Source organism: Electrona antarctica (assembly GCF_951216825.1).
Source record: "Electrona antarctica genome assembly, chromosome: 11".
Taxonomy (NCBI): domain Eukaryota; kingdom Metazoa; phylum Chordata; class Actinopteri; order Myctophiformes; family Myctophidae; genus Electrona; species Electrona antarctica.
Genome location: NC_136792.1, coordinates 35,330,240 through 35,357,706, shown reverse-complemented (window position 1 = coordinate 35,357,706; position 27,467 = coordinate 35,330,240). Strand labels below are relative to the sequence as shown.

General features: G+C 42.7%; 1 protein-coding gene across 2 annotated transcripts in view; it reads left to right on the top strand.

Annotated features, from left to right (window-relative positions):
- gria4a (glutamate receptor, ionotropic, AMPA 4a) overlaps positions 1-25,840 on the top strand; it is a gene marked incomplete at both ends in the record, with an annotated part of 202,311 nt that extends 176,471 nt beyond the window's left edge. The window contains 5 exons of one of the 2 annotated variants that reach the window (XM_079515075.1): positions 2,177-2,375; positions 9,000-9,247; positions 14,865-14,979; positions 19,755-19,892; positions 25,676-25,840. In XM_079515075.1, coding sequence (XP_079371201.1) covers positions 2,177-2,375; positions 9,000-9,247; positions 14,865-14,979; positions 19,755-19,892; positions 25,676-25,840 — 865 coding nt within the window. Of the gene's footprint in view, positions 1-2,176; positions 2,376-8,999; positions 9,248-14,864; positions 14,980-17,108; positions 17,224-19,754; positions 19,893-25,675 lie in introns of both variants that reach the window. The other variant, XM_079515074.1, reaches the window with a different exon arrangement.
- Between the last annotated feature and the right edge of the window lie 1,627 nt (positions 25,841-27,467).

The window sequence follows — 27,467 nt, the reverse complement described above, 5'->3', positions numbered from 1 at the left end:
AGTACTGTATGTATGTGTATACTAAACATGTACAGCCACTGTCCACATTATCATCTTTATAGCTGCTCTTCTTCCACCTTTTTAAACTAAGTTTGTATAGGGCAGGGGGTCTTAAAGGTCTTGTAATTGCCCCCAGCTGAGAGAGAGATGAAGCAGGGACCCCCACTACTTCATTGTTTGACAGCACTACCATCAGATTTGTGCAAATTAATATATACATTGTTTGTTTGTGTGTTTGTTTGTTTACACATTAACCTTATTAATATGTTGGATTCATGTTAATGTGTATTTTCATACATGTAACCACTTAAACCTCTTTGACCTCTACACCAAACCTCTTCGCCCGATAATAGTCGATAGATAGATCTGCTATTTTGTTGTTCACACCAGAATACAGATGCTAGTGGTTAACTTTCATTTTTCATTTTCTGGTTTATTATTAATAATCTAGTAACTACAAATTAAAGCTGTCACATGCATGCATTGTAGTGGAGTAAATAAAGTACAATATTTGCGCCTCTGAGATGTAGTGGAGTAGAAGTGTAGAAGTGTGTGTGTATATATATGGACTATACTATACTATACTATACTATACTATACTATACTATACTATACTATACTATACTATACTATACTATACTATACTATACTATACTATACTATACTCCAGTAAGTACAACATTGTTACAGTACTTGAATAAATGTACTCAATAGTTACAGCGCTGTATTCAACAGGCATATTATTTTAAACGTCATTGAAACATCGGTTTCTTTGAAGGACGGGTGCTGGGGGTGACTTTTCGAGTCCTATTCTGGTCTGTTTTCCCCGGTCCAGTATAATAGCTGAAATATGAGAGCCAACGAAACCATTATTGTTTTTGTTATTCTTTATCGCTCCGCCGGGGCCTATTTAACTCTGCCAACAATGGAAAGGCCCTGAATTCATTAATACCCTAGTCCTCCCTGTCATTGTATGAAAATAGAATATTGTATTTATTTGAAAACATCCATTTTCTTGCTAATGAGACTCCATGCTGCTTTGAAATGTGTTGAGACCCACTGACAATACCCACAATGCACCTCTCTCTCTCTATCTCTCTCTCTCTCTCTCACCCATCATGCGTCTCTATTGTCATCCTAATAGAAGTATAAACAAATGTTTAGTGCCACTGATCTATTTCATTCAACTTCACCTACTCTACTCACACAGCGCATGCGTGCGTGCAGGGGTAAGCATAGGAGAAAATACAAAGAGAGCTGCAGCACCTTCAATTGCTGTTATTAAAGTGGTTGAGTTGGTGAAGCAGGCAATTTTGTGGGGAAGCTTTTCTAGGATCTTCCTCATTCCAGGGGGTTGGGAGTGCATTCTTGAAGAGGGATTAGGGGCTGCTGAAGTCCAGCCAGAGTCCAGTGCAGATTTGCATTGTTAACCATGTCAACGGCTTGTATTGTTCGTGATGCCAGATCAGCCTATAAGCTGCTGCAGGTGTTGAGAATTACTGTATACATCGAGGACACAGACACGAGAGGTAAAGGTGCAGAGACACGAAGGTGCAGAGAGCCTAAATCCAAGAGGTAGAGACAGACTTACACATGGTATACCTATAGTGCTTTCCTTTGCCCTGGTTCGTTCTTGTTCTTGACGGTTCATTCATGTACCTGATTGTATGTGCACAGGAAGAAGCTTTTTGCAGACTATTGCGAGTGGATTTATTTGTTTATGTACTTACTTACTTAGTTACTTACTTACTTACTTATTTAATCCCTGAGCAGGCTCTTAAGAGTGGTGGTAAAATACAGAGACAAATAAACATGGTACAGAGGACAGAACAATTACAGTGGAATGTGAGAAGTGACACCAGTGACAAATGGAGCTGATAACGTGCCTAGCTGTTTTCCATTCCAGGCAGTTCTTAAACAGTTTATGGTTGGGATGTTGATCGTCTCTGTCGGGTGGAAACCTCGATGTCCAAAACTGTGACTCTTAAGGATTTCAAAAACAGCAAAAGTAGCAGATCTACAAGCTCAAAACGCGTCGCTTCGCTCCACTCTTCGAGCTTGTGGATCTACTACTTTTGATGCTTCTGTGTGACGCTGTAGTAGGGCGTTAATTTACAAAACAAAAGAAAAGGTTTGAATGTAACAGCAGTATAATGTATATCTCTCTCTCATGCAGGTCACTGTCAGGGCGTATCGTGGGAGGCGTGTGGTGGTTCTTCACCCTCATCATCATCTCGTCCTACACGGCCAACCTGGCTGCCTTCCTGACCGTGGAGAGGATGGTGTCTCCCATCGAGAGCGCCGAGGACCTGGCCAAGCAGACCGAGATCGCCTACGGGACGCTGGACTCAGGCTCCACCAAAGAGTTCTTCAGGGTAAGCACGTACACATAGTGTACATGGCAAAAATAGAGATTGCATGGATCCATGCTCCAAACTTTTTTCTTTTTTGTACCACCAAGAGGTGACGTTTTGGAGCCAAAGGCTATTCCTCAGACTGAGATATCTGAAATAGGGCTTAAGTGGTTATAATTATGTAATTTTCCCCCTTCCTATTACTGTACAGTAGCGCAGTCAGAAGTGTAATGTGATTTTGAAATACTTATATAAATACACATAAGTATCCAAAAACACAAATGCTCAAAGTACACGAGTCAATCCAAAAATAAATAAATGCACTTTGTTACTGTCCACATAACATCAACGATATCAATATTGGAAAAGATGGCGTCGCTTAATAAAATCCTGACGAGCTATATAATAGTAAAATCCAGAGTGTTAGTGTGAGATTGTAAAAAGGTGCGGTCCATATTTTACAGCATCAGAGTAAAGATTTTGCTGTGCACTTTCTCTCCAAATAACACTGCACAAATCATGAATACAGGACAGCTCTGCACGGGACATAAGGGTTTATTGCTACACGGAGAATAATCAGGAATACAAAATTGAATAGTATTACACACCCACTGTACAAGCACAGACACGCAGCATGAGCGCGCGTGCACACACACACACACACACACACACACACACACACACACACACACACACACACACACACACACACACACACACACCTTTTGTGGGGGTCCCTCGTGCCATTTCACATCAGAATGGAATGGAATACATTGGATGTCTTATGCTGATGTAGCAAGATGTGCACAATACCTTGGCCTATGTCATTGGACAGTACATTCAGTACAATAAGCAATACTTTGTCAAAATGAAAATGGCCAAGGATGTTGGGCAGCATAAGAGCACTTTGAGGCAAAAGGGCAGGTGCTCAAGCCCCAAAAGCCCCCCCCCCCCCCCCCCCCCCCCTGCACACACACACACACACACACACACACACACACACACACACACACACCACACTCTGGCACCATCAACATAACGAGCAGCTGAAATCTGTGGAGGGTGAAAAAGCAATTTACTCTCCTACAGCTGAGGGGGATTCACTACCATTAATTATCGTGTGTGCGTGCGTGCGTGCGTGCATGCGTGCGTGCGTGCGTGCGTGCGTGCGTGCGCCATGTGTGTGTGAGTATACATGCAAAATGATGCAACCATGAATATGTGTGTGGATGTATGTGCATCCAATTTGTATGTGTATCCATGCAAAGTGTGTGCGTGCGTGCGCACACATCTCTCCCACTAAAGCATCTTTCCTCAGTGCTCTGTTGTGTTCGGTGGTGGAGCCTGAAGGTGACTTGCATCATCCATTCCCTCTCCTCAGACGCTTATTGTTAAAGAACCTGGAACGTGATGCACCCCCCCCCACCCCCACACACACACACACACACACAACACACACACACACACACACACACACCACACACCACACACACACACCACACACACACACACACACACACTCAAAGACACTTAATCACAGGGGTAAACGCGCACTAACACACATATGGCCCTCGTTTATCAAGCAAGCGCACGACAGAAAAGTGGCCGTGCGATCACTTCCACGCAGCGCTCGGCGCGTACAAATCTGACGTCGATTTGACGAGATCGCATTTGACGATCGGCTATGACGTCGTGGCATGGACTTGTGCTGCAGTGTAGTCAGAGAATCTGACATATCGACGGGTGGAAACATTGTATGTTTTTTTTGTTTTTTTTAAGATTTATTTAATGATAATGCAGACATCATCATTTAAAACAATGAATTACAGAATCATGATTTTCTTTTTTTTTAAACAAGACAAGACAAACTAAAAAAAAAGAAAACAAAAAACAGCAAAAACAACCCCCCCCCCCCCCCACCCCAACCCCAGAAAGGTAAACTACACAGCTCTCATTACTCTGTATTGTACACAACACCACTTGACAACATCAACTCGGATAAATAAATAAAAATAACAATATAAATATAACTAAAACAAAATCAACCCAGAGGAGATATTGAAGGTAGAACTTCAAAGAACCTACCCCATATCTTTTCAAAAGTAGCAGGCTTTCTCCTTACATTGTACAGTATCTTTTAAGGAGTACGATGAAAGCTCATTCAGCCAGTGTCTCTGTGAAGGTGAATTTTCAGATTTCCAATTAACCAAGATAATTTTCTTCGCAGCTGTACTGGTGCGAGTAACACAAAATACTCTTTGTTAAAATGTGTGTTGATCAATGTAACGTCACCCAGTAACACATTGTATGTATATGTATGTGTGTATATATATATATATATATATATATATATATATATATATATATATATCATCATCATCATTCCCCAGTGATGTCTGGCTCGGTTACAAGAGCTCTGGACATGAGAGGAAATGTGGAGAAAAAAAGAACCAGTGTTCCAATGGATCTAATGGAATGATTTAGTCACAAGTTCTTAATTATTGCATTGGTTAAATGCTTCATTCATTCATTCATTCATTCATTCATTCATTCATTCATTCATTCATTCATGCATTCATTCATTCATTTACAGAAAGAAAGAAAACAGTAGGCACATCGACTGGAGGGTATATTGTGTAGATGCTGGACCAACACAAATCACAGTTAAAAAAAATAAAATGTGCACACTGTGGCTTTGCAGGGCTCCCAGTCAAAGATTCACGTGGTTAACGTTTCGTCATTCTGAAGGAGACTTTTCTGACGAAACGTTAACCAAACATCTTTAATCCTCTCGCCAACTTGGAAGGATTTGAAATGGGAGCCCTGTACTGGCGTTAGGGGTGCCCACTGTATTTATATTGGCCACATGACGTCTATACGTTGTCATTTAGTGCCCTAATCAATCATTAAAGTCCATAGACTTGGCTGGCAAATGATTTTAAGTCATAAGTGTTCCAAACAAACATTAAAAATCCCATAGATTTGACTGCCAAGCCATGTAACATAATCTTCAAAAGCCATGCATTGGAGGGGCTAGCGCCTCTCAAAAAGTTGAAATATGGAGATACAAGATTTCTGTTCGACAATGCATTAGCAGAACGGTGCCAGCAGTGTTGAATGGCTAACAAGTCCCTATCTCTGCATTACATCCAATTCCTGCATAATGTTGCTCAGCAAACTGTGATTAAGAGATAATTTCATGAGATTGCTGGGTTTCCTAATGTGATTTGGGTGATGGATTATTGTACCCTTGTGCATCTGAAGCCACTAATCATGGATGAATAGGCATTCATCAATGGTAAAAAAAGAACCATCCCCCTACCCAACGTCCAGGTAATTCATGTGATAGCATTCTACCTCTCCTAAATGTGTCTGGAGCGAGAGGGGGCGGATGAAGGGAGGACTCTATGGTGTGGGCAACATGTTAATTTGGACATGAGTGACTATTATGGCGTATAGGTGTCCGTCATGCACTAGTGAATCTCTCTCTCTCTCTCTCTCTCTCTCTCTCTCTCTCTCTCTCTCTCTCTCTCTCTCTCTCTCTCTCTCTCTTCTCTCTCTCTCTCTCTCTCTCTCTCTCTCTATCTATCTCTCTCTCTCTCTCTCTCTCTCTCTCTCTCTCTCTCTCTCTCTCTCTCAAAAAACCTAGCTGGTGCAGTGCGAGTGAAATGTTTGTGGCTGCAAGAGTCAATACTTTTCAAGCTGTTCTCCGAAAATTAATGCATATAGATTCATGTATCGCTTGGATAAGTCATCCAATGCCTGTAGCATCATCAGTACCCTGTGAAGAGTTGCACTATAGATACTCCTCTATAGCCTTACGAGACATTGGCTTAAAAGCCTGAATTTATAACTGTCACAAATGTACATGACCTTGAGTCTGCAATAAAGGCATTCATTATTGATTCTCTCTATTCTGAAACGACAAATTCTCAAACGACATTGAGATTGAAATTATACAACATACATGATTAACATAGATTAAATTCAAACGGTGTTGTGGATGGTTGGGAGGAGGCAAACCAACGTATTCTCTTGTGAAGACCTTTTTTCTTTTCAACAGTGGGGTGAGGGGTGGTGCTGATGTGTTTCGTCACGGTTTCACCACTACAGTATAGACGTCAGCAGGCCCTGGACAATACGCCGGCACTGTTACTTAAGTTGCAATACTACATCTTCTTTCATCTTTGCCCAGGCATTTGGTGCCCCCCAGAGCCTGGTGCCCAGGGGTGCAGGCGTGCAGCACTTAAGGCCTGTGCATTAAGCCAGCCAGCCAGGGCTCCACATGCCACACGTGCGTGCGTGCGTGCGTGCGTGCGTGCGTGCGTGCGTGCGTGCGTGCGTGCGTGCGTGCGTGCGTGCGTGCGTGCGTGCGTGCGTGCGTGCGTGCGTGCGTGCGTGCGTGCGTGCGTGCGTGCGTGCGTGCGTGCGTGCGTGCGTGCGTGCGTGCGTGCGAGAGAGAGAGAGAGAGAGAGAGAGAGAGAGACAGACAGAGAGACAGAACAACACTTTATCACTGCATGGAAGAGAAGAGGAGCGAGGGAATAACAGGAGGCTTTTTGGAAAAGATGACAGTTTGACGCGCTGCCTTGTTATTTTCACTCTCCAACACACACACACACACACACATACACACAGTCTGTATTAAGAAAGACTTCAGAACAGTTTTCTGAAGATTTCAGAACAGTTTCCACTCACGCTTGTGTCACACAGTGTCACACCACCATATATGGCCGTCAGTCCCTCACGCTTCGTGACACGTCATGCCACCATATATGGCTGTCAGTCCCTAACGCATCGTGACACGTCACACCACCATATACAGTATGGTGACATGTCATGTCACCATATATGGCCGTCAGTCCCTCACGCCTCGTGACACGTCACACCACCATATATGGCCGTCAGTCCGTCAGCCCTTGTGAGACGCTCCAGATATCAAGATCACGACACTGACCTCATCAAACCCTGGATACTATAGCCATACATGAAGACTGGATCATCACCTAGATCTGCAACTGGAGCCAGCCAGCAACTGTACATCTGACCTCAAACCCTTAGATCTCCATCTATGGAGCTGACCTGTTCTGACATTCCATATGTTGATTCTTCCCCACCCGCCCTTATAATAATAATAATAATAATAATAATAATAATAATAATAATAATAATAATAATAATAATAATAATAATAATAATTATAATAATAATAATTATAATAATAATAATAATAATCCACCCGTCCTTCCTCTTCAATGTCTCCCTTTTGACTGATACCTGTCCATTCAAACTCTATTTTGTTAGGATAGATTTCTGTTTCTGTGAGCAGAAAAGGTCACAGTTTATAAAATAAACGGTTAATCCCAATACTAGATTCTGATTAGCTGGTTGTCATGGTAAATCTTACGATAATCAAAACTACTTAAGCTACTTTTGTGAATTAGGAATAGTTTTGAGGTTAATATTGCTATATGTTTGTAACCGTTTTAGAAAAGCAATAAGCCACTCGAGGTCCCAGCTTACCGGGTATTTTATAATGGCTGAGACACTCGGAGACACCTCTCAGCCATTAAAATACCTGGTACCTGACACCTCTTGTGCATGCTTATTGCTTTAATATAATGCACAGCACACAGCAGCTGCTTTGCTCACGCACCTTATATATACTGTATATATCTCAGGTATGTGTAAATATGTTTATTATTTTGTATGTTATTATTATTATATAAATATTTTATTATTATTATTATTGTTATTATTATTATCATTGTTATTATTATTTTGTTTGGCTCCTCCCCTTTCTTAGTCCACTTCCTCCCGGGTGCTTCTGTGTTTATACTACTAACAAGTGACAACAACGGCATGGTGCTGATTCTGCTTGAGAGATTATGTTTGTATACCTACTATAGAATAAAGATGCTCGATAAATCCGGATGCTCCACGGTGGATTCGAATCTACAGCCTCTGTGGTGGTGGGAAGGCACTTATCACTGCGCCACTTGAGCGCCCCATAGCCTCTTTTTCATCATCCATGAGAAAACCTGACCTTCTGTAACTCTTGTCAAAGTGGTTCTGTATTGGGGTACACAGAAAACATAAGGACAAAAATGAGGGAAAGACAAAAACTCAGATTTTAAAGTATGGAGGTAGACTTAATACACATTTTGGCCTATAACTCTTGAACCGTATGTTATATGATCAAAAACCCTTTTCCCTCGACTCCTTGGATTATGATGCCCATTTCCGATTTCAAGATTTTTTATTTTATCTTCAAAAAACATATTTTGCTGTTGTCAATAACTCACACAAATTGGCACAAACTCTGTCTTTGGTCATGTGATCAAGATGTATCAGTCAGATTTGTCATATTCCATCCCTCCCCTCCCCGGGAGAACACAGTGGATAACACTGACGTCACCAAATTTGGAACGACGCCCCTCTGCACTCTGATTGGTTAGGAAATACAAGGTTCACTCCCACTCCTATAGGCCAGATTTCCTGGGCCCTTCCCCCAGGCTTCCCGAGGCTATACAAGGACATAAGCACACACAATTTAGAGTTCTCTAAATGAAACACAAACTCACTTTTGATACTCAGAATTCCTTAACACTCTCCTCTCTCTCTTGCTTGCCTCTCCCCCCCCAGCGGTCCAAGATCGCCGTCTACGAGAAGATGTGGTCGTACATGAAGTCGGCCGAGCCCTCGGTCTTCGCCAAGACCACGGTCGAGGGCGTGGCGCGCGTCCGCAAGTCCAAGGGGAAGTACGCCTTCCTCCTGGAGTCCACCATGAACGAGTACACGGAGCAGCGCAAGCCCTGCGACACCATGAAAGTCGGCGGCAACCTGGACTCCAAAGGCTACGGGATCGCCACCCCAAAAGGCTCACATTTAAGGTGGGTGGAGTAGTGTAACAATAGGATGCAGTAACCCGCGCACGGGCCATACTGTATACTGTTGCTATGGTATTCCATCTACCCTAATGTGCCTTTTTAATGCCAGTGGATGTATATTGATGTGATGTGTATCACGCCGCTGTCGTAGGGAAGCCTTGTATCTCCGGCTGGGTACAAAAGAGAGAGTCAAGACATTTTCCAAGGATTAAGGGTCTTTAAGTTTTCCCGTCTAATGTTTGTCTTTATATTTACACTACATTGATTGGCTTTTAGATTGCCGTTCATGAGACTATAGGAACATACTAGTCACCTTTCAGTTTAAGGATATAGGAACATAGTCGCCTTTCAGTTAAGGAAATCGAAAAAGGTTGAAATTGGAGATATGAGGTTTTCACACGACGGTGGTTGATATGTGTGTGTTTTGGGAAGTGGGTCTGAGACAATGTTCGTTTCTGGGCATTTCTTGACTTCTCTGTCTTTCATTTGTGATGCTCTTATCACACATCCACTTATTTGCTGTCGGGCAGAAACCTATCTCCATATTTCAACTTTTTTATGTTTAGTTTTAATGCCCTGCTTTGTCATACAAGAGTGTCGCACAAAAGTAGTGAACATAACAGATCTACAAGGTCACAACGGGTCTCGATGTGACACGCTGTGAGCTTGTTGATCGGCTATTTTCACTATTTACTTTGATATAATAAATAAGAAGCAGTTTTGGATATACAAGGTTTCCACTCGACAGCGCCAATCTGTATCTTTACCCTCCTGTTGACATAGAGGCCCTTTAGCTCCATCGCTGTGTTGTTCTGTTGCTGTCTTCCTGTTTCATTTGTCCCCTCCAGTCCTTCGTCCTTTCTGTCCCTGCCTTGCTGTGTTTTCATCCTAACCCCCCCTTTTCTCCGCAGGACCACCTTACAGGTAAATCTGTACATTTTGTCTGCCGTCCTGACTCTTATGTTGGTGGTTCTCAAACGTTTTCATGTCAAGGACCCCCCCCCCCCCCCCCCCCATCTGATAAGGTTTAAGTGCCAGGGACCTCTGTAAGAGGTTTTTGCGTTGTATTCCAAAATATTCCATAATTTCACCAATTTTCTTCTAGATTCAACATTCAACAATTTAAAAAATAGCTGATCTACGAGCTCACAACGTGTCACATTGTGAGACATTGTGAGCTTGTAGATCTGCTATTTTTGAATAGCCAAAGTATAAAATATTGAAGCCAAATTAATAATTATACTGGGGACTCTCTGGAACCACCGGGCCCCTGGGGGTCCCCAGACCTCACTTTGGGAACCACTGTGTCCTCATTCATGCCATCCGCAGTGACAGAGATATGATAATGCTGTAGTATTTATGATGATGATGATGATGATGATGATGATGATGATGATGATGATGATGATGATGATGATGATTAGCCTGATGTTAGACCAGTTGTCTACCACTGCAGGTTGTGGCCTGACTGTTGCCATGACACCCAGAGCCACAAGGGTTGAATTTATAGAAGAACAGGAAACAGGACGTGAGAAAACCGGAAGTAGAGGGGCCTAGCCAAAGGGGGGACTGAACACTAAATGAAAAATCCCACGTAAATTTACAAAAACATAAAATAAATATTGATTGAATTATACTTGAATCATTAATGTCCATCCAATGTCCATCTGGTCATTTGAAAAGACCTCCGAATCCCGATTGGGTACCGAAACGCAGAAACCATCAGCATTTCCTTTTTTCCCTTTTAAAAAAAAAATTAAAGACGAGGAAAGGGAGTTGAAGACTGGATTACCTTTCCAAATTCACTATTCCAGTGGCAGAATATATGATTCTGAGATATGAATTGTTGTATTGATTGTTTGGTTTTGTTTTCTTCACCAGGCGATTGTATTGTTAGCTTGTTAGAATGGATGGATACACCTTTCCTCTGGTGTCTAATGTAGAAAGAAAAATAACAAGACTCAGATTCAACAAATTCTGATTAATGCGCTCTTCTCTTTCTTTCCAAGTCTGTTAGTGAATATTGACATTTTATGCCTCACCCAAACAAACTCAAACAACACAACTCACATCCTGTTCTATAACTTCACCCTGTGTGTCACGCAATGATGTCCCCCAAGAATCCAAGTCACGTTACATTGTTCCAACGCGTTACGAAGGTCGTTCCGTTTTCGTGGGAAAAGTGACAGACAGCGGGTGGATAGTTCCTTTCTCCTGGCCCCCCGTGACATTCACAGGACTATCCACGGCTGTCTCTGGCTTCTCCCAAACACTGGAAAACCCTCCTTCAAGAGCGTGCACGTGGCTGGGAATGTGCACGTCAGGCCGGCCTTCCCCTTTTCTGCAAGAATTAGAGAGATTATTTAAGATTATAATAATGTCTGTGATGATTATGGATAGTAGACTGGTATTAATTTGATTAGTTATGGATACAGATTTTATTTTAACGTTTGCTTTGTTTTATATTAATATCAATGTATTAACCTGAATGTTATATTGTGATAACTCTTACCTCTCTCCTTTTTGGATGTAATTGTTCATTGCTTGTTTGGCCACCCTGGAGGACACGTTCTCTCTCTAAACCTCTCAGTTTGTGATTGATTGATTGATTGATTGATTTATTGATTGATTCAAAACTATTAGCACGTTTGTTAACAGTACAGGTAGTACAGTTATGCTAAAAGGCCTAACTAATCCTAACCATATAGCCTGAAAGAGACCTATGCTTTTCATAGAGGGGCGGGACAGACTAGCGCTGACTTCCTATTGGTTCACCAACATAATTGATGAGCTCATGCACCTCCCCTTCCCCCGCTCCCCTCTCCTCCCCTCCCCAGTAGAACGCAGCCGAGAACACCGACGTCACCAAATTTGCATTAACCCTAACTCAAAAATCGCTGGGAGCTAGTGTCCATTGTGGTCCATAGCGCTCAATTAATCAGTAATACAATACATATCGTGTAAAAAAATAAAATAAATCAGTAGCATCAAAATTTACAGAGAATGAGGAGTGGGGAGTAGAGGATGCTTCTACCTAAGTGTCCACATTGTATTTTGAGGTCAGGTCATTTAGTTGGGTTAGTTTTGAGTTTGGGGAGGGAGTGGAGACCTTGAATGGGTTTTGGTACAGTAGGTCATTCCACATGTGGCAGCATAGAATGCATTCTAGTAGAATGCATTTATAAAGCACTTATGAGGCTTCATATTAAACAGTCATTATAAATTATAACAGTTGTTATAAAGTGTCTGTTATAAAGACACTTCATAAGTACGGTAGTTATAATATTCTGAGTTTATAAATTAATGCATTATGACCAGCACATTATAATTATAATTGTTGTTATTTTGTGATTATAATATAATACCTTTAAGTATAAAGAGTCACCCTAATTGCTTTTAATCCTATAACTCAAGTGGGTGGCCACACCATAACGAAGACACACACACACACACACACACACACACACACACACACACACACACACACACACACACACACACACACACACACACACACACACACAGTATAGATTGATAGGGTGAAAGATTATCTGACAGACGGACAGACACAAGGACAGACTATACCAAACAGAAGACAGTTTCAATTAACCTTTTGGGATGAGAGGAGCGTTGTTGATTACAGCCTTTCAGGGAGAGAGAGAGAGAGAGAGAGAGATGTGAAAGAGAGAGGGTGCTAAATTAAACTATAGAAAAGCCGCAGCAGCACAGAATACATTTACACCGTCTCCATTATAGACCAAATAAGACAAGTTAAAGGTGTAGTTCAACCCCAAAAAATACTTATTTAGTCTCATTGAGTCTCAAATTGACTTCACTCTCAAATTGCGTGAATTCAAGGCTTCATGGGGTGTGTAATTGATAGAAAGTAAGTAAGTATTTTTTGCGTGAACTAAACCTCGCTTGAAGTCGTGCGTCACTGTCCAAATGGGGCCCATGTGACGGAAGGCATGCACACAGCATGACCGTGTTACTTTAGCCTTGTTCTGTGTCCCTGATTTGTGTGTGGAGGTCATCCTCCCCAGGGCTGTGAACAACTTGCGCGTGCACATGCATGCACAGCATTGCACACTCACACACACACTCACACACATGACACACACACACACACACACTCAGCCACACTCAGTCAGCAGACCAGCGGGACATTAACATGCGAGCAGCATGAAGAACATGATCAGCGAGATGCAAAAATGTGGATGACACACTTCATACAGCCACCCATTATAATAGTGTATGGTGCCAAAGACAAACAGACATACCTGGCTGTACATGATACTACTGCCTGGAAGACAGGGACAGGGGTAGAGACAGAGACAGAGAGAAATACATGATACTACTGCATGGTAGACAGGGACAGGGGTAGAGACAGAGAGAAATACATGATACTACTGCATGGTAGACAGGGACAGGGGTAGAGACAGAGACAGAGAGAAAGACATGATACTACTGCATGGTAGACAGGGACAGGGGTAGAGACAGAGACAGAGAGAAATACATGATACTACTGCATGGTAGACAGAGACAGGGGTAGAGACAGAGACAGAGAGAAATACATGATACTACTGCATGGTAGACAGGGACAGGGGTAGAGACAGAGACAGAGAGAAATACATGATACTACTGCCTGGAAGACAGGGACAGGGGTAGAGACAGAGACAGAGAGAAATACATGGTACTACTGCATGGTAGACAGGGACAGGGGTAGAGACAGAGATAGAGAGAAATACATGATACTACTGCATGGTAGACAGGGACAGGGGTAGAGACAGAGATAGAGAGAAATACATGATACTACTGCATGGTAGACAGGGACAGGGGGAGAGACAATAGCGGTACATTCAGTGGTCCGATTCGTTCAGAAATCGTATTTTTTATGTCTCGTTTGAAGTGGTTAATAAATAGATGCATATACCTTTTTGGGTAACCGCACATTCCCAGCCACACCAACTTACACACTGCCCGCTTGAGTTGCGTTCTGCAGGACCTGCAGCATCCCAATTCCAACGCAGGGACAATATAAATCATAAACACATTGAGTGCCTGATCATTCACCCACAACGTTCAGCCAGCGGGTGTTTGGCTAGAAGAGAAAATAAATTGCTGAACCCAACGCCAAACTTATTTTGCGCTGCAATGACGTCATTTTGTTCTCATTGACCTGCCGAAGACTTGATAAGTTCTACTTTGTTTGGAGTATGCTGCAGCCTTAAGCATGAAGCAGAGACATTGAGAGAGAGAGAGAGAGAGAGAAAGAGAAAGAGAGAAAGAGAGAGTGCGCAAGAGTGAGCGAGTGCGCGCAAGAGAGAGTGCGCGAGAGAGAGAGAGAGTGTGCGAGAGAGTGTGCGAGAGAGAGACAGAGAGAGAGAGTTGTCCAGGGTGAATCTTTTTCCCACTAACCCATCTTCTTCCCTCAGCCTGCCTCCCCCCACCCCTCTCCTTTTTGCTGTGAACTGCATCCATCCCTCCCTCTGTGCATCCTTCCTCCCTCTCCCCATACATCCATCCTTGCTCCCATCATCCCTCCATCCCTCCCTCCCTCCTCTGCTCTGACCAAACTATCTTATCTATCTTGTCCCCCTTCCTTCTTCACTCTTTAAAGAAACGCGGTCAACCTGGCCGTGCTCAAGCTCAACGAGCAGGGCCTGTTGGACAAATTGAAAAACAAGTGGTGGTATGACAAAGGAGAGTGTGGCAGCGGGGGCGGGGATTCCAAGGTTAGCCCTCACTGTCTGCCCATCCCCAACCCCACCATCGGGGGAGGGGGTGGGACCCGGCTCACTAGCTGGCCCTTTTACCCCTCCCACCCCCACCCCCACCCCCTCCCCCCAAGCCCCCTGCCCCAACCCACCACCCCGGGGATGTACGTAACGCTCGCATCTGCCCTTGGCAAACAGTCGCAAAGCGGTTAGGGAGGATATAGGGGGGCAACAAAAGTGACATTTCAAGTGCACAAGTGTCAAGGATTAGTTACAAATGTCACATCTCTTGTCCCTGGTGGGTGGCTTTTTTTCCCTGCAGTCACAGTGACACAGGAGAGGTGCTTAATCTCTGTGAGCCACGACAGACAAAGGCCGTTGCTCATAGTTTCATTTCAGGAGAAAATGACTTCATCAGTAAATTCTTTTTATTTTTTTCTTCTTTTTTTCAAATGAACACCAAGTGAAAATGGTACAAGTTTGGAGCTTTCCTTCTTGGGAGAAAGCATCCTTAATTATATATGTTTTTGTCCCACAGGAAATTTGGCCAATTTTGGCAGGATTAAATCACATTTATTATTTTTATTTTTTTACCCAGTATGACAGAGAGAGAATGACAAAGGTGAGAAACAGAACAAAAAGAGGAATTATTGTACCACAAAGGCAGGAATATTTGCTGCCTCACGCAAGACAGTAAAATCTGAAGTGTTAATTTGACTACGAAAGGATATGTTGTATCCTCTCAGAGGCAAATTCTATATGCTGACAGCTCTGGGGAGAGGAGGGGAAGGACGGAGAGACAGCAGAGAAGAACACAGCTCTGGGGAGAGGAGGGGAAGGACGGAGAGACAGCAGAGAAGAACATAAACATATGGAAATTGAAAGAACGGTTCATGTGAAATGCATGCATATTGCATGCTCATGGCAGGCCCATGGCAGATCAATAAATGATAGTATCCACATGTAATTAATACAGACTAAAAGATTAACTTCCAATTAAGATAAGAGACAATCCTGTAGCGACTGTAGCTTCTTTTTTCTTTTTTGTCTACTCAGATTCTTTATCTTTCTCAAATTGATTGGCATTCCTCAAAAATGTTGTATCAATTAAGTTTTCCACAGACTCTTTTGAAATGTAAATGTTATCGTATTTTGAGCTATGAGATATTGTGACAAATATTGCTGATTAATTCAGACGTTCAGATTTATCTTTCCCCCAACCAACCAATCACAACAATAGCAATTTAGTCTAATAAAAAGCAGTCCCTAATCACCGGGTTATGAGGTGCAGGCAGCCAGGCACCATCAGCAACCCAGATTTTTTTTTTTTTTAAGAAATTCTAAAACATTCATAATTGCCCACATATTCAAAAAATAGCAAAAGCCATTCTACAAGCTTATTTGCCACGCAAAGACATGCACGGCTTAAGCAGGAGGGAGTAGTGGTGGAGAGCAGATCTAAAATGTTAGGGAGGGAGTAGTGGTGGAGAGCAGATCCGGTAGGACTAAAATAAATAACTTTATGATTGGTTGCTTGCTTGCACTCTCCAAAAAATAGCTGATCTAAAACACGTTGTGAGCTTGTAGTTCTGCTATTTTTGGCACACAGCTGAGTATGAATCAAACATTTCAACGTCATCACGACCCACCAAAATACATTTTAGTCAACTAAATCAACTGCAGATTTAGTCAACTAAAATCTTATGGTATTTAGACTACTAAACGACAACCACTAGTTCAAAATTAGCTGTAAAACATCAGCGCTGTCCCTCTGTCTCTCTCGCTGCCCGTCAGTATAGAGTGAGCCTGTGGCCAATATTCCTGTCTTCACGGTGCTGACCTCTGACCTCTGACATCCGTTTGGGGACAGGGACAGCCGGGGCAGCATGGGTGCGTTACCTGAGGTGACAAAGGGGGGTCCCACTCATATGTCTGTAGCTCGCCCCTATAGCCCCTCGCTCCCCCCAGCCCCACACAAAACGAGCGTACACACATGTACTCAGTGGGACCCACTCTAGGTCACTAGGTCTTTGTTGAAGACGTTACTCTTCTTGTGTGACTAAACTTTCCAATGCAAATGTGAATTATACTAATAACATAAAATAACATGACCTATGATGTTATTTATGTTATTTTTACACGCGAAGAACCCCGGTAAACCTTGCAGTATTGAAACTGAGCGAAGCAGGCGTCTTAGACAAACTGAAAAACAAATGGTGGTATGACAAGGGAGAGTGTGGACCCAAGGACTCAGGAAGTAAGGTCAGTCTCATGCTACTGCGAACCCCCACGCAGAAACGCTAGCCTGAACTCATCCTGAACACCCTCCAGATTACACTAAAAACTGTTGCTTAGATTAGCAGCACCATCTCAGTTCATCTTCAGTATATTCTGACCACACAACACAATGGCTGCATCTGAAATCACATGCTATGCACATACTACTCAGTAGTCCCGGCCTATGCTATTTTTTAAGCGGTGGCCGCAGCCCTTCTATGCCAAACCTTGTGTGTGTGTGTAGCAACGGATAAAAGCAGGACCAAATCACACTTGAAAAGACACACACACTGGTCGTCACTCTGTGTGCACGCACGCACGCACGCACGCATGCACGCACGCACGCACGCACGCACACACACACACACACACACACATAGTCATACAGCATAGTTGTGATTTCCCTACATACTTTTGAGAGCATTTAAGTTTGGATGTACTAATCAGACCACGCAGAATATTGGGAAAGTGCCCCATCCTGTGACAAAGTAGAGGCACTACACATACCTGTTGCTGTTCCATCACTGTGTACAGCAGTTAAATTATGTTTTCTTGGACACGTCATCAGTTATACACAAATAACTACATTATAGGCTGGTGTGTTTAATAATTGATAGATAATATGTTTAAATAGAAGAGTAATTAATTTTACGCCAGAGGTTTGGTCGCTGCAACACACTTATTTATAAGTGTATAGTGCACCAGTATTGCATACTGTAAAGTCCAAACCACACCAAAGGGTCGCCATGCAACTCCTTGCAACCAAACGGTTGCGAGTAGTTGCATGGCGACCCATTGGTGTGGTTTGGGCCATTTAATTGAACCAGTTGAATCACGTGGGTCGACGTGCAACAGGACATATCTCACCGCTAAAACCGTCTTGTCCCGTCTCGACCCTTTGGTGTGGTTTGGGCTTAAGATTTCCTAAATTTAGTAAACATTTCACACTATTGAGTAGATTTCAGACATACAAAAAAGTGTCATATACTACCAATAATTCGGCGTACTAAATAGTATGTTAGCAGTATTGAATATTGGATGCAGCCAAGGTTTCTTTTATTGGATATAATGTTTCTATTTTCATTACAAAGTTGCCCACAGACACCAATTAAGCTATGTTCAATACCTTTTCTTCATGTTAACAACACCCATATATTCACTGAAGATTTGATACTGTTTATCTCATGCACTGACCCATAAAGTCTGAATGAATGCTATAGCAATTGCATCTGTGTCATTCTTAGCACACATGGCTATTCGCTGGAAATAGTATCTTGTAATGAGATAATTTTGTTATAATTAATTCATATTTTCAGTATATCTTTTAATAAGATGTACATTGGTTGCTCTAGTTGAAACAGCATCAGAAAAAAACTGTAGCCTAAGAATAGATGAGAAACTGTTATAATCTATAATTTCACTGAAGCTCTCAGAGATGTGGTTGAATATTTGAATAATAATAATAATACTGTAGTCTGACAGTCAATCAGAATCGATCATCGCACCACCAAAGGCCTGCTGTAGGATCTTAAAAAGTATTTTTTTGTTTTTTTTACACATTTAGGTTTGTAAAATGACATGTTTTGAGTAGCTGTTAATCTATGTTGTGTCGTACATGTGTTGGCGTAGTAGAATCGTAAAATGTGTATTTGAATAGATTGATGCTAAAGCTGTGTCTGTCATAGTCGTTGTAGTAGTAACAGTAGTAGTAGTAACTCTAGTCGTAGTGTAGTATATGATACTAGTGCAATGATAAAATGACAAGTACTTTGTATCCTTGTCTCATATTGCTGTTCTGTCTAACCTTGTGTCCTCATTTATCCCTGTACCCCATCCTCTTTCTGTTCTCTTTACCGCCTCCACTTCCCTTTCCTTTCTACCCTAACCCCTTACGTCCTCCCTTGCTCCCTACCCCAATTTACTTGCACCCTACCCTAACCCCTTAATTAAATCCCTTGCACCCTACCCCAACCCTTTACTTCCTCCCTTGCACCTTTACCCTAAACACTCAATTCTTCCCCTTGCACCTTTACCCTAACCACTCAATTCTTCCCCTTGCACCTTTACCCTAACCCCTTAATTATTCTCCTTGCACCTTTACCCTAACCACTCAATTCTTACCCTTGCACCTTTACCCTAACCACTCAATTCTTACCCTTGCACCTTTACCCTAACCACTCAATTCTTCCCCTTGCACCCTACCCTAACCACTCAATTCTTCCCATTGCACCCTACCCTAACCACTCAATTCTTCCCCTTGCACCTTTACCCTAACCACTCAATTCTTCTCCTTGCACCTTTACCCTAACCACTCAATTATTCCCTTGCACTCTACCCTAACCCCTCAATTATTCCCTTGCACTCTACCCTAACCCCTTAATTATTCCCTTGCACCCTTCCACATCTCCTTAATTCCACCCTTCCCCAACCTACTTCCTCCCTGGCATCCATCCCCCCCCCCCCCCCCCCCCCCACCACCACCACCACCACCACCACCTCCGCCACTCACACTCCAGGATAAGTCGTCCCAGGCCCTGAGCCTGTCCAACGTGGCGGGGGTCTTCTACATCCTGGTGGGGGGCCTGGGCCTGGCCATGTTGGTGGCCCTGGTCGAGTTCTGCTACAAGTCGCGGGCGGAAGCCAAGCGAATGAAGGTGGACCTTAGCCCCCCTCACTGCCCCAGCCCCTCCCCCAGCACCCAGAATCTAGCCACTTATAGGGAGGGGTACAACGTGTACGGCTCCGAGGGGGTCAAGATATAGGGGTAGGATTTAGAGCGCTACCCTATTAGGTGGGGTATATGTGGCTGTAGAGTTTATTTGTATTGTGACATGTAGATGTCCGCGGCAGGATGTGTGCCCCGTGCTAACATGTTGTCCGTGGTATTGAGTATGTGGTCAAGCATTGTGGAACCAACGTCGTCTTTTCATGTTTATGTTTCGTTTGTTTGTTTTCGCCATTCTGAGAGCTTTTCACATTCTTTCACATTTCTAACTATTGATCTTTATTTTTTTTTCATTGATTGAATTCATGGATTTCATTTGGTCGATCTTTCCTTGCATTCAGATTGTTTGCTTCTGATTTGTGTTTTGTTAAGTCATTATCTAGTACGCTTCACCCTGGTCTAGACCGGGGCTTCGTTTTGTGTGATTGCAGATTTGGTTCCATCGTCTTTGGCTGCAGATGATGATGATGATGATGATGATGATGATGATGATGATGATGATGATGATGATGATGATGATGATGATGATGATGATCTTGGTCAATGACTTGACTAGGCACCTGCATTATACTCTAGGAATGAAAAAAAGAAGGAACTCAGCCTTGTAGTGGGGACACACAACTCCATGCCCAACATATCCAACAGGATAAATACAGAATGTGGATTTCTCTGTGCACCGCAGTCAGTACTTTACATAAGGGAGGGGGGTAGAAAGGCAGAGTCTGGGAATATGCTCTATGTATATTGAAAAGACATTGGGCCTCTTCCTTAGAACTTTCACAGATATATTACTAATGATACTGATCAAGCTTGTATTCCATTCTGGTCAAACAAGAGTGCTGACATTGTGCATGTTGGCTCACTGGAAAGACTGCTACACCAGTTGGTCACAAAGGGAGGTCCAGGGACCAGGCTCCAGGGTCCCAAACAGTCCCTTACGGGTGTGTAAAAACAGTAGTCTTTGCACTGTAAACAGTGACATTTTTACACTGTTTTATACACTGTTCTACACCGTTTGCAGAAAATAGTCAATCTAAAAGCTCACAATGCGCCCCAATGTGTCATGTTGTGAGTATGTAGATCGGTTATTTTCAGGCAGCGAGATTTGGTGTAGGCTATAGTGTGAAAGAACAAAGCCTAACAAGTACAGTTGCAACTCAGGTCTGTTTTACCAGAGGTAGAACATGTAATTATGTGCAAATGTACTGTGACAAAATACTGTGCAAAAATAACAGCTAATGGGGACTAAATATTATACACAGTTAAATTAACTTGTTAAATTAACACCGTAGTCCCTTAAATGGATATGGTGATGTTACAAATATGACTTTGTCATTTGGCCAAAATATTGCAAACCTGTGGCACAACTACTCCTACTTAACAGCATTTTAACAAATTAAAAAAATACTAAATAATGCTGGCATTCAACATTGAAATGGCCATTGAAGAAACCTTTTTTTCTGGCATGAAACATACACATTTTGCCAAGTAGCTCAAACATAATAAGTTGCAGAATGATCTTTAAGGGCATGAAAAAGCGAGTAATTTCGTCAGGTGGTTAGGAAACTAGAAACGGAGAATTTAATGTGAATGATAAAGGCAAAGCAATACTCAAAGTTAAGGGAGTTATTGGTGTTTTGCCACACTGTTTTTGCCGCAAGACACATGGAGCAGGTTGCTGGTGTAGCAAGGGGAGATGGCAAGAAACCAATGGAGTGATTGAGTTCTGCTCTGTTGGGATGTTCGTTGGAACTATTTACTGATTATTTTTTTCGGGGCTGGAGTTGTGCTCCCCTTCATCTAACGTCCTAATCAGGAGAAATGGTCATGATAACGAATAACTGTACAACTAAACACCTCATAGAGTTGCTACTTCAGTGATGTTGAAGTAAAGGCTTGAATCGTTTACACTGTGTGTGTGCGTGCGTGCGTGCGTGCGTGCGTGCGTGCGTGCGTGCGTACGTGCGTACGTATGTATGTATGTATATACATTGTATGCTTTTGCAGCGTATTTATACAGTCCAAAAATGTCTGCTGACATGTTCACCAACCTTGATTGGGGGTGTTATAATCTCCATTGAACAGTGATGTTGACCCCTCTGTGAAAAGGGAAAGACACTACAGGGTTTCGTTTCCAAGACAGTTCAATGGAGATCTTGATTGAAATGTTCTTTTTAGTGTAGGATTTAAGCTTAATCCATGTCTGTGAAGACGATCCGCACATGTCTTCTGTTTAATAAACAGCAGCAGTAGCAGCAGTGTCAGCACAGATCAAAGAAGAGAGAACCCCCTCCCCCCTCTCTCTCTCTCTCTCTCCCTCTCTCTCTCTCTCTCTCTCAACCATCACAGCTGTAATACAGAGAGTTTAATAAAGTAGGCAGGACTGTCAGGACATAAACAAGCACCATGTAGGAAGATGCGTAACGACGTACACCTGCGTGCTACGGAGACTGGACTGCAGTTTCCTTTAATAACTAAGACAACGTCTGGGACAAAGCATTTGATATAATCTTGTTATGATTACGATGCATTTTAGGATTGACATTTATCTGCTGGATCAGCACATCACGTACCGATCGCTATATGGTTATTATTACTTATCACTGTGTATCGTTACTGTTGGGCCCACACACACACACACACACACACACACACACACACACACACACACACACACACACACACACACACACACACACACACACACACACACACACACACACACACACACACACACACACACACATTTCCTGAAAAGTATCATTTTGGACAGAAAGGGTTTCCAGCTCCCAACAGTGACAATATCCTGTTATGACTCACATCTGCTGGTCATGCATTAAGGGAACAGCGGATATGAGTCATAACTGATACTGTAGGAAAGAACAGAAAGTAATAAGAAAACAACCGTTCTGATGAAGCAGAGAGACATGGGGTCTCAAGTAGAGATGTACCGATATAGTTTTTCCTTCCCGATTCCGATAGCCATAACTTGGCGTATCAGTGGTTTCAGAAGTGGGGTCCAGAGACCCTCAGTGCGGTCCAGAGACCCTCAGTGCGGTCCAGAGAACCTCAGTGGGGTCCAGAGACCCTCAGGGTCCAGAGACCCTCAGTGTTCCTTGAGGGGGTTCCAAATGGACCCTTACAGGGTCTGTAACTCTGAGTTGTTCCTTGAGGGGGTTCCAAATGGACCCTTACAGGGTCTGTAACTCTGAGTTGTTCCTTGAGGGGGTTCCAAATGGACCCTTACAGGGTCCGTAACTCTGAGTTGTTCCTTGAAATTAAATAGTTTGAGAACCATGGACCTAGGTAGATGTTCCTTGATTTTCCATTAATAATATGTTAAGCTAGTGGAGAAGACATTATGTCCTTTCCTGTGCGCTACACCTGGGTTTGAATCCCGGTCGTTATACTCATGTACTGATCAAGCAGCTCAGTTAGAGTGTCCGCCCTGGGACTAGGAGGTCGGGGTTCGATTCCCGACCAGGTTATACCAAAGACTCTGACAAATAGGACCCTGCAGTGCCTCCCGCTTGGCACTCAGCATTAAGGGTTCGATTGGAATTTGGGGGTAAGTCCCTGCGACATATACTAGCATTCATGTCCAGTGGGGTGTACTTTACTTGTACATCAAGCTGCCTCACGTTACAGAAAAAGAATTTAGGCTCCTGCCCTATGGACCTTATGGCTCGGCAAGGCTAACTTACTTTACTGATCAAGCAGATAGTCGTCAAATCCTAAAATATTCCATAACAGAATGAAAGTGTTTTTCTCAGTTTTAATTTAATTTTGATCTTTGATCTAATATTGACAGAATCACTTCTAAAACCAATATAATATTTCAAACATTTTAGTATATAAGGCCCCTCATCTATTGTCAGCAGGACATTGTTGTTGTCAAAATTTGTAACAATATAACAATAGAAATACAGTGTTACAAGGAAATGTATTCTTAGTACAAACATATTGGCATCGAAACATACCTACAAGTAACAAAGAAACATGCCAAATGTGTCACCAATTTGAAAATAGCTACAAGCTCACAACGTGTGATGCCACGCATTGTAAGCTGTAAATCAACAAAGTGACTACAGTTTTCAAATATGTACTGAAAACAAAAGAAGTAAAAGAACCTCTGAATTGAGCACTTGAGTAAATGTACTTTTTAACAGTCATCCTTTAACGAAACATCACTGAGTAACTCTCTTCAACGCATCATGCCTTCTCTGAGCAGTATAGTCAGTCGATCCCTCTCTATAAATCTGACACCAAAATCACTCCCAAGATCTCCCCTTTGTCTCTGCAAAGTCCTCACCTTCCAAATCCTTTCCTTCCAAAAATCTTTACCATACCTTGTTGAGACTCTATACCCAGAGCCCTGAAATGCATGGTCACATGTTGAAATGCAGATGTCTAAAACCTAAACACACACGGGTCGATTGAAAATGGTTGTTGATTGCTGCCTGCTCTCTGCTTTTGTTTGTTTGTGTGTTGGTCTGTTCATGTTTGCACAGCACGTGGCAGCCTATAGTTTGTGACATGTGAACTACCTGTGATGTGATAGAAAGCCTTCACGTAGCTCACTCTTTACTGCATGAATGCCAGACAATCCATAATCCATTATCATTATGATACATATTGTTTCATAGTGCTATTAAATTAATATGAAGAAAGAGAATAAAATCCGCACTCTCAGTCGTAGGAAGAGTCTTGTTTAATAATGATGATCCGCAGCAGCAGTCAAACCAGACAAGCGTGTTTCGTCGCGCAGGGCCTTCGTCAGTGCCATTAATATATGTGCATTGTTATATGTTACATGTATACACTGTTTCATTGTGACATGTATGTTAAAATATGTAGCTCCAAATGGGAGGGGCCTGGCACCAACGGGATGGAGCTTAGCATAAAATTGGCCATGCTTTTCTTCATCATTGCAATTGCTCTTTTGAAGTTTGTTAACAATACCCGTTTTCATATAATTTCTAGATGCAAAATACAGTAGTCTTATATACTTTCATTGTCAGGTACTATGTGCAACTTATTAAAATAGAATATTACTGACCCCGACCCTTATCGTTATGGAACTCGAATGGTGCTGAGCTGGCAATGGGCTCATCTCGTTTTGTATATGGACATGCCTTGTTTTCAAGTGATATACAAAATATATAAAACCATTGGTCCTAGAGTACATTAAGCCCATTAAATTACTGAAAGCCTTCCATCTTTGGTGATAGGCCCCTAGCAGTAAATTGGTTTAGTCACGGTTATGTAAATGCAGGTTACAGGTGGTAATGTTACTGTTACTTTGTTTATCTGCTGTGACACATACAATACACATATCCTGATCAGCTATAGGACTGGATCATTTCTATCAGTGGTTCTCAAAGTGGGGTCCATGGACTCTCAGGGTTATGAGAGGGTTCCAAACGGACCCTTACAGGTCTGTAACAATACGAATGGATACGTAAGGGTCATCATCATAACAAGAATACGTGTATGGATTATGAGCTGCCTGGCGTTCCACAACTCAAGCGTGTTTACATGTGTGTAGTACATGTAGACGGATGCATGTGTGTGCGCATGCATGCACAAACGTTTTGTGTGTATATTAGTGTCCAGGGCATTTTCTCTCGCAAAATCTCACTCTTTCTCTCTTTCTTCCCCCCCTCCCACCCCCACCTCTCCTGTCCTGCTGACATCACTTCTTGCGGGCAGCTGACGTTCTCCGAAGCCATGCGCAACAAGGCCCGTCTGTCTATCACGGGAAGTGTGGGGGAGAACGGGCGTGTCCTGACCCCGGACTGCCCGAAAGCCGTGCACATAGGCCACGCCTCTCTCCGACACCCCGGCCTTGCAGTGATCTCCTCCGGCCTGCCCTGAGAACCAAAAACACCCACCGTGCCTTATGTCAACACACACACATACACATACACATACACACACACACACACACACACACACACACACACACACACACACACACACACACACACACACACACACACTTCATATGCATACATTGTACAAGTAGGTGAATTACGCATACACGACAACGTTCATGCATTGACTTGGGTTACATTCACATACAGCTCCATGTGTATGCGGTGGTACACGGCACGCACGTGACATACGGTACGTACATTAGGACGTACACGTGTGTCAAGACGACGCTCATTCTCGCACATGTTTACGCACACACACGAACACACGCACGCACGCACGCACGCACGCACGCACGCACGCACGCACGCACGCACGCACGCACGCACGCACGCACGCAAACACACACACACACACACACACACACACACACACACACACACACACACACACACACACACCCCTACGCCACACACGCTTAAACACACACACAATCACACACATGCACAGTACACAGCCATCTCACTCTCTTGATGCCATTCTACTACAAACAAGTGAAGTTCAACGAAGAGGGACAAGAAAACTAAAAACTAAAAAACAAATGACCATGACGACCGCTCCCGAAATCTCATTGGAGTATTTTTTGGGGGACACACCATTGACATTTTGACAAAGGGACAGGAAAACACGGTTATTATGAATAAAATGACAATGATGATGACGAAGGCCAACGATGAAAGGACCGCTCTTTTGGACGATATCGACCTTAAAGCCACACCCACAACCCTGAAAACGACGCCTTACTAGCAAATCACACTTCAAGAACAAACGAGTCATCGTCATCATCATCGTCATTCGTCATCATTTTTGACTTGCCTGCAAAGACTGAGCACCAGGAGAGACAGAAAAAAAGAACTCATCCTTAGAAGACCAGAAAACTGTAAACTTGAAAATCTTCGGACTGTGCAAACCTGCTACGTTGCCATGGACTGTTCCAACTGAACGAGCAAACACGCTTTCTTACTCCACATACTGGGCCGGTTTCCAAGACGAAATCATGATGATACTCGATCAAAAAAAAGAAAAAAAAGAAAAGAAAGACAAAACAGAAATAACCTCCAACTCACTGGTGGCTGAAACACAGCCATAGAATCCACAGGTGTTTGTAAAAAGAAAAGAAAAACGTAGTAATTAATGAAATTCTTCATCAACAAACATCTTCATGACAGTAGTAAATGCTAAATAATTAATAGATGATCACTTTTTTGCAGAGTGTGAAACAGAAGGCTGTATATTGTGAAAAATGATGGGGAGGAAAACTATAAATATATACGTCGTAAACATAACATATATACTGTATATATACATATGTGTAAAATATATGTGTATATACAATATATTACATGGGGTGGATCTCAAATGACTACCAACACCAATGCACTTCAGGTATCAATGTGTCTATTATTGTTTCCTACAACTTTGGGAAAAGTAGCCTTTCTTTTGAAAAGATTAATTGCGGTTTCCAAGCTTCTCATTTTGTGCATGGTCACACATGTCACTGTTTGTACAACCACCCTCCCAATCTTTGTCTACTGTACGTTCTTTTCACTATAGAATAGGCCTACGT